Source organism: Equus caballus, chromosome 15 (assembly GCF_041296265.1).
Source record: "Equus caballus isolate H_3958 breed thoroughbred chromosome 15, TB-T2T, whole genome shotgun sequence".
NCBI lineage: Eukaryota > Metazoa > Chordata > Mammalia > Perissodactyla > Equidae > Equus > Equus caballus.
In genome coordinates, this window is record NC_091698.1 from 40,122,192 (window position 1) to 40,131,133 (window position 8,942).

At 40.2% G+C, this 8,942-nt stretch overlaps 1 protein-coding gene across 1 annotated transcript; it reads right to left on the reverse strand.

Annotated features, from left to right (window-relative positions):
- Nucleotides 1–702: 702 nt before the first annotated feature.
- Nucleotides 703–3,122, reverse strand: LOC100068297 (regenerating islet-derived protein 3-gamma). Its single transcript, XM_001498156.6, has 5 exons — nucleotides 3,036–3,122; nucleotides 2,343–2,461; nucleotides 1,999–2,136; nucleotides 1,240–1,366; nucleotides 703–950 (listed from the first exon to the last, which is right to left on the reverse strand). The coding sequence occupies exons 1-5, from the start codon at nucleotides 3,109–3,111 to the stop codon at nucleotides 883–885; spliced, it is 528 nt and encodes a 175-aa protein (XP_001498206.3). The 5' UTR covers nucleotides 3,112–3,122; the 3' UTR covers nucleotides 703–882.
- Nucleotides 3,123–8,942: the final 5,820 nt, after the last annotated feature.

An 8,942-nucleotide genomic window follows, 5' to 3' on the forward strand; every position in this document is an offset into this window, starting at 1 on the left:
TGAGTCATACGATGGTCTGAAAATATTTAGATTCATTAAAAATCTCACCCTTCTTCACTCATGTCAGCGGTGCTTTTCAAAGATGTCATCATTTATTCAATTTTCCAGTAATTCAAGAAACATTAATAGAAATCTTGACTGATATTGTCTGTGCCACTTCTCTGGAGATGTCAGGCTGATTAGCCCAAGGAGGGTTGTTGGTTCTCCAAATGTTGAGATTTTTTTCTTGTTCTAAGGAAGAGAGCTTCCAGTGCTCTACATGTCACTACTATAAACATAAGTCCAAGTAATTCTTTTTTTACTATATTTTACAAAAGTTATGGTAGAAGGTGGGTTGCAAATTAAAGAAAATGAAAGGACTGTTCACAGCAAATGCTTTAAGAAGCACTGTTCTAAATGACATCAGACCCCACTAAGGCTGCATGGGTCACACCATCAGGAGGAATGTGCAGTACACTGTGTGGGACATCAATGTCTTCCTTCCATACAATATAACTCCTTTGTGAACAGGGCCCATGTGCTCATCACAAATGCACTGTTGGGAATATACACTTGGTCATTTCCTCAGCGGTCTGTATGAAACTGGACAGAGGCAAGACCTAGATTTCCTCCCACACCCAATTCTTCCTCAGAATCTTGTTATGAGACTGGAGCACAAAAGCACACAAGTATGCAAAAAAATATTTTTTATTGCTCTCTGAAACCTTAGGCTATGGAACATGCCAAAAAGCCTGACATGAGGCTGAGGAGGAGGGAAGTTCAGAATGAGGTGGTGAGGTTGGCTGTGTGGAGAAAATATTCCTGTCCTGGGTGGATCTTCACACTGGTCCCAAGTCCTTGATGAGCTGCATACCAACCTCAGGGAGCTGACTCTCAGCTCTCCTAGGCCCTGAACTTGCAGACATAGGGCAAGTACGAATCACAGTTATAATCTTTCCATTTCAGATATCCTGGAGAGACAAGAGAACTAAAGTGAATGGGACTGGTGGAGCCGGTGAAGCCAAGGGGGGTGCTCTCAGACTCTGGCCTAGGATCCAAAGCATCTCTCTCCTCTTGGTCAGAATCCCACTCCAGGGAAAGGAGATTCAAAGAGAGTTGAGATGAGAGAAGACAAAGATGGGGAAAGGCAAGCCAACATTGCATATCCTAGCTGAGGAGCATTCCCTGAAATTCAAGCTTAGAAATGGGGGATGAGAGGATGGAAAAGACCGGGCACGAGGTAGCTCCTCTGTCTCTTACCTGTGCTTCGCGACACGCTCCCGCAGTAGCCAGGGTTTGGGGTGGTGGGGGGAATTTTCTCCCAAGCACGGTAATGCGTAAGATCAGTACTACTCCACTCCCATCCACCTGCATCAGGCTGATAGCCCTATGGAGTAGAGGATGACAACAGGGGAGGTTGAATGGTCATTCGAGTTCTCAGTGCATCATCTCCTCAGCTGGAACACTTGATCCCTTCCCCAAAATCGTGACAGTTGGTCTGTTCCTCCAGGTGCTGCTCAGAGTTTTCCTCTGGGAAGCTCCCACTAATCCCTCCTCCTACTGGGAATTCCCAAAGCCAAAATCACACAGAACAATGGAAACACTCAGAGTAGCACATTACTGGCGAAACAATTGGTGGTGCATTTGTAATTACCCTCTGATACTCAACGACAATGTCTGTTCTTTAGGAGCAAAATGCCTTGTATCTTCACTTAGGTTCCCTAAACACAGTATGTGTAATATTCAGGGAGACTCAGAGAATGAATGACAAGACCTCATGCGTGAAATGTGCACAAAACATGCCCAAAGGCAGATTAACTGCAGCTGGAGACTGGGACCATCCACAGAACTCAGCTACTCAGCTTTCCTCGAGGTCCTCCCTTTCCCCTGAAAAGCCCGCTGGATCTCTGAGCTCCCAGGCTCTCTAGGGTATTTCCTGGGCAGGTATACGGGCCAAGGTGCAGGTCTGGATGGCCACAGCAGTGTGAGAGGGAACAAGAGGAGAAAAAGTAATCGCACCTGTGTGGGGTCATTGAGCCCAATCCAGACATATGAGTAGGAGTGGGCAGAGTTCTTGACCAGTGAGGCCACGAAGGATGCTTCAACTGCACTGAGGATGGACACAAGGTGTCCCGAGGGCCGCTTCTGGCAGTCCATCTGTGTGAGGAAGAGAGACACTGAGGAGCAGCTTGAGATGTCACTGGGGAAGGGGCCGGCAGAGATAGGTGAGAAGCACTGTGTTTGCAAAAGATGAGCGTGCTCATTCTCTCTTTCAGGAAACTCTGCAGAATGGAAACCACACCGGAACCCTGGTCTCTAGTGCACTTCCCCCTATAACTGCTAGCGCAAATTCAGCTACTCACATCTGCATCCATCCAAGATTTTGCTGTCAGAAAAAAGCCATAGCAGTAGGAGCCATAGGCTTTGGAGCCTTTGGGACAGTTGATCCCTGAAGCGAGCGCGTCCTGCGGGGAGTCTTCACCTGGGATGGAAGGAAATAAAGGCGAGGGATGCAGAGAAATGGAGAGTGGGGATTAGTTTTAGGAGGCGACTCTGGGGAATACCTATGAGGCCAGTGTTTGGGGAAGTGACACCATACTCCTGACTACCTCTCACTGTTGCTACCACTTTCAGGATCCTGGATCTTGAACCAGCCCCATTAAATGAGGAATCATCTCTTTTCTTTTATCCTTCTCCCATATTCAAAATTCCACCTCTTCCCCAGCTCTGGGCTGACTGTGCCTACAGTTAGCTCTCCATTCATTCTACCTCCCCATATCTCATTACTGACCCCTCATGCTTTCCCTCTTCAACCTACCAACATAAATAAGAGTCCATTGAGAAAATGGGAAATCATCTCACTCCAGTGTAAATGGACCACTGGAGTGCCTCTGCCGCTAGTTACCCCGAAGGAAGGAGTGAGGATGGAGAAACTGTAGGCGGTTCATTTTGTGGGGATATACCTCACCGTGACCACGTTTGTCACACAGGAGCCTTCCTCCTCTTTGCCCTGAGCACTCACAGGAAACCCAGTGCAAGAAGCAGAATAATCTCACCTTGGACCTGAGAAAGGAGCATCAGGCAGGAGAGCAGCACCCAGGATACGCTGCAGAGGGCCATGGGAGGAGCCATATTTTGTGTAACTGAGGAGGGAATCAGAGATCACTTAAGGAAGTATGGTCAGAGAGAGAGCACACAGAGAGCCCTTTGTTCTGCCTCTTGTCTTTTCCTGTGTCTAATCCCCTAGGAATCTTGATGTTCGTGACATCTGTCCCCTTCTAAAGTTCTAGAAAAGTATTGGAATGTGTACAGCCTACTCCCTCTGAGATTTCCCAGGACAGCCCTTGCTGAGTCTCAGAGTTGCAGTGTTGTCTGAGCACTGGCATCCTCCTAAAACCTTCCCCCAAATGTGTGAGGTAAAACCCCTGCCATGAGTCTCTCCTACTCTTGCTGCCACTTACCTGTGTTGCAGGGGTCAGTGAAGGTTGGTCAAGTCAGAAAACACTGGGCTTTTATAAGGGATCGGGGGGGGGGGGCACTGAAATGAATTACAGGGGTGTGGAGGAAGATCAGGGGGCATGGGGATGGGCTTGGCGTTGGTTCCAGGAGATTCCCAGCACTGGGATAGACTCTTCCTGGCAAAGGCTGGGAATTGCCCTGGGACTACTTCCTGCTGATTAGCGGGCCAGCACTTTCTCAGGAACAGGTGAACTTCTCCTTTACCCAGCCTTGCCCAGGTAACTTGTTCTGAAAAACGTACTGGAATGAAGGCAGCCCTGTGGCACAAATTCTGATGTTTCATAGTTCGTTAAGTAATGTGGCACTGGAAAGGAAGGGAAAGGATTCAAAGTGTAATTTTTGAGCCATCTACCAAGAACTCACTCCTGTAGGCATATATTTATACATTTCTTTGAACCTTGTGTTTTAAGACTAAATAAAAACATATGAAGAAATAAAAATTGAGTGGGAATAGGAAACGGAATAGTCGTGAGGACAAAGCTTTGTTTGAGGAAAAACAAACAGTGGAAAACAAAGTAAGGAGCAGTGGTTCAGAGCTGCTGCTTCAAGGTTGAAGCAAGGTGCGAAGGACACATGGAATAATCTCGTAAGTCCATAGGCAAGGCGGGATGGGAAGGCACAGCAGATAAATAGGCTTGTGTTCCAGCCACCTCTTTGGGAAGACAGAATAGTTCCTCAGCTCAGGTCAAGTCTGAGCTGGCAATTTGCTTCTTCAGAGTGGCATTCTCCGATTGTGTTCTGCAGGCCATGGGGGCCTTCAAGACCCTTGTAGGGGGACCGTTCAGTTTTAATTTTCATAATTATATTAATATGTTGCTTGTATTTTTCACCTTGTTGACGCTTGTGCTGATGGGGCTAAAGCAAAGGTGGTTAAGAGTTCTGGTGCCTTCACATTAGTTGAGGCAGTGACATCCACCTGTATTCTTCAGATGCTTATACTTGCAGCAAACAAAACAGAAATTTTCACTTAAAAATGTGCTTGATAGACTTGGTGAAACAGTAAAGATAATTAATTATCGTTAATCTCAACCCTGCAATGCATTTGTTTTAATATTCACTATGACAATGGGAAGTCTACACGCTAAAGTATAATGGTTGTCTTAAGGAAAAGATTCTGTAACAGAGTTTAAGCTACAGTTTTCATTGAACACACTTCTTATGTGAAAAATGGACTGACAGACAAACCTATTATTCACATCAGGGTTTATTGTTGACATTTTTTCAACAATGATCAAAGTAATTTAGTAAATAAATATTTAAAATCTACTGTTTTAATATCTACTATTGGAAATATGAATAACCCATATGAACAAAAATTCTTTGTTGTTCTCTGTAATTTTTTAATTGAGTATTTTTGACATATTATATTAATTTCCGATGTACAACATAATGATTTGACATTTATATACATCACGAAGTGATCACTACTGCACTTCTAGTTACCATCGTCTCCATACAAAGTTAAAAAGTTTTCTCTTGTGATGAGACTTTCAATATCTACCCTGTTAGCAACTTTCAAATGTGCAATGCAATATTCTTGACCATAGTCAACATGTTGTGCATTACATCACCGTGACACATTTATTTTGTAACTGGAAGGTTTTTATTTTTTTGTATTAAGGAAACATTGATTTATGATAGTTTGTAAATTTCAGGTGTACATCATTATATCTTGATTTCTGTGTAGACTAGATTATGTTCACCACTCAAAGACTAATTACCATCCATCACAGCACGCCGGTGCCCTATTACTGCTTTTGCCCTCCTCCTTCCCCGTTTCCCTTCTGGTAACTACCAATCTAATCTTTGTATCTCTGTGTTTGTGCATTGTTGTTGTTGCATATATCTTCCATTTATGAGTGAATCATATGGTATTTGACTTTCTCCCTCTGACTTATTTTGCTTAGCATAATACCCTCAAAGTCTATCTGTGTTCTTGCAAATTTCATCTTTTTATGGCTGAATAGTATTCCATTTTGGATATATATACCACATCTTCTTTATCCATTCATTCATTCATTGGCACTTAGGTTGTTTCCAAGTCTTGGCTATTGTGATTAATTCTGCAATGAGCACAGGGGTGAAAGTATCTTTTGCATTTATGTTTTCATGTTCTTTGGATAAATACTCAGAGAGGAAATAGCTGGATCATATGGTAGTTCTTAATTTTTTGAGGAATCTCTATACTGTTTTCCATGGTGGCGGCACCAGTTTACATTCCCACTTGCAGTGTAGGATGGTTCCCTTTTCTCCACATCCTGTCCAACACTTGTTATTTCTTGTCTTCTCAATTATAGCCATTTTGATGGGCATGAAGTGATGTCACATTGTAGTGTTGATTTATATTTCTCTAATGATTAGTGATGTTGAACATCTTTTCACGTGCCTATTGACTATCTCTATATCTTTTTTGGAAAAATGTCTGTTCAGATCCTTTGTCCATTTCTTAATTGGGTTGTTTGCTTTCTTGTTGTTGAGTTGTATGGGTTTTTTGTATATTTGGGTATTAATGCCTTATCAGATACATGGTCTGCAAATATCTTTTTCCAATTGTTATGTTGTCTTTTAATTTTGTTGATGGCTCCCTGTGCTATGTAGATGCTTTTTAGTTTGATGTAGTCCTATTTGTTTATTTTTCCCCCTTGCCTGGTGAGACGTGGTATTCAAAAACATACTACTAAGACTGACGTCAAAGAGTGCACTGACTATATTTTCTTGTAGAAGTTCTATGGTTTCAGGTCTTACATTCAAGTCTTTAATCCATTTTGAGTTAATTTTTGTGTATGGTATAACACAATGATCTATTTTAATTCTTTTCATGGCGCTGTCCAGTTTTCCCAGCAACATTTATAACAGAGACTTTCCTTTCTACAATGAGTGTTTTTGGCTCCCTTGTCAAAAATTAGCTGTCCATAGATGTGAGGATTTATTTCTGGGCTCTTGATTCTGTTCCATTGATCTGTGGGTCTGTTTTTGTGCCAGTACCATGCTGCTTTGATTACTATGGCTTTGTAGTAATTTTAAAGTCACAGATTGTGATGCCTCCAGCTTTGTTCTTTTGTCTCAGCATTTCTTTGGCTGTTTGGGGTCTTTTGCTGTTCCATACAAATTTTATGATTCTTTTTTCTATTTCTGTGAAAAATTTCATTTTGACGTTGATAGGGATTGCATCAAGTCTGTACATTACTGTAGGAAGTATAGACGTTTTAACTATGTTAATTCTTCCAATCCGTGAGCAAGGAATATTTTTACATGTCTTTGTGTCTTCTTCTATTTCTTTCAACAGTTTTTTATAGTGTTCAATGTGCAGTTCTATCACCTCTTTGGTTAAACCTATTCTTAGATATTTTATTCTTTTTGTTGTGATTGTAAATGGGATTGCATTCTTGATTTGTCTTTCTGTCATTTCTTTGCTAGTGTATAGAAATGCAACTGATTTTTGTATGTTGACTTTGTATCCTGCAACTTTACTATATTCGCTTATTATTTCTAGTAGTTTTTTGATGGATTCTTTAGGGTCTTCTATATGTAAAATTATGTCATCCACAAGTAGTGACAGTTTTATTTCTTCCTTTCCAATTTGAATCCCTTTTATTCCTTTTGCTTGTCTAATTGCTCTGGCTAGGACATCCAGTTAAACAAGAATGGTAAAAGTGGGCAAGCTTGTCTTATTCCTGTTCTTGAAGGACAAGCTTTCAGTTTTTCACTACTGAGTGTGATATTAGCTATGGATTTTTCATATATACCTTTTACAATGTTAGTAATGATGTTAGTAATAATGACCTTAGTAATAATGATGTTAGTAATATAACATTAGTAATAATGTTATAATGAAGGTACTTTCCTTCTATATCCATTTTATTCGTAGTTTTGTAAAATCAGAAATAGATGCTGTCTTGTTGAATGTTTTCTCTGCATGTACTGAGATTATCATGTGATTTTTATCCCTCATTTTGTTAATGTGGAATATAACATTAATTGATTTGTGGATGTTTAACCATCCCTGCATCCCTGGAATGAATCCCACTTCATCATGGTGTATGATCTTTTTAATGTACTGTTGTATTTGATGTTCTAGTATTTTGTTGAGCATTTTTGCATCGATGTTCATCAGGGATATTGACCTGTAGTTTTCCTTCTTTGTGTTGTCACTTTCTGGTTTTGGTATCAGGGTAATGTTGGCCTCATAGAATGAGTTAGGAAGCTTTCTCTCCTCTTCAATTTTTTGGAAGATTTTGAGAATGACAGGTATTAAGTTTTGTTTAAATACTTGGTAGAATTCACTGGGGAAGCCATCTGTTCCTGGACTTTAGTTTTTTGGGAGGTTTTTGATTACCATTTCAATCTCCTTACTAGTGATCAATCTATTCAGATTCTTTATTTTTTCTTGATTCAGTTTTGGAAGGTGGTATGATTCTAAGAATGTATCCATTTCTTCTAGATTATCCAATTTGTTGCCGTATAGCTTTTCGTAGTATTCTCTTATAATCTTTGCATTTCTGAGGTATCCATTGTAATTTATCCTCTTTTGTTTTTGTTTATTTGAGCCTTCTCTCTCTCTTTTTTTTTTTTTTGGTGAGTCTAGACAGAGTTTTGTCAGTTCTGTTTATCTTTTCAAAGAATCAGTTCTTAGTCTCATTAATTTTTTTCAATTGTTTTTAGGTCTCCATCTTGTTTGTTTCTGCTCTGACTTTCTTTCTTCTACTGATTTTGGGCTTTGTTTGTTCATCTTTTTTCTAGTTCCTTTAAGTGCATTGTTAGATTGTTTATTTGAGATTTTTCTTGTTTCTTGAGGTAGGCCTGTGTTATAAAACACTTCCATCTTATTACTGCATTTTCTCTATCCCATAAATTCTATGTCATATTTTCATTTGTCTTCAGGTATTTTTTGATTTCTCCTTCGATTTCTTCACCGATGAATCATTGTTCAGTAGCATTTTGTTTAATCTCACATATCTGTGGCTTTTCTGACTTTCTTCATGTAGTTGATTTCTGGTTTCATACTGTTGTGCTCAGAAAAGATACTTAGTATTATTTCAATCTTCTTAAATTTATTGAGACTTGTCTTGTCGCCTCATATGTGCTCTATCCTGGAGAATGTTCCTTGTGCATTCAAAAAGAATGTGTATTCCATAGTGTTTGGTTGGAATGTTCTGTGTATGTCTACTAAGTCCATCTGGTCTGATGTTTCATTTAAGGCCAATGTTTCCATATTGACCTTCTGTTTGGATGATCTATCTATTGATGTAAGTGGTGTGTTAAAGTCCCCTGCTATATTGGGTTGCAGTCTATTTCTCCTTTTATGTCTGTTAATAAGTGCTTTATATATTTAGGTGTCCTATGTTGGGTAAGTAGATATTTACAGGTGCTATAGCCTCTTGTTGGATTGTTCCCTTTATCATTATGGAGTGCCCTTCTTTGTCTCCCGTTACAGTTTTTGTTTT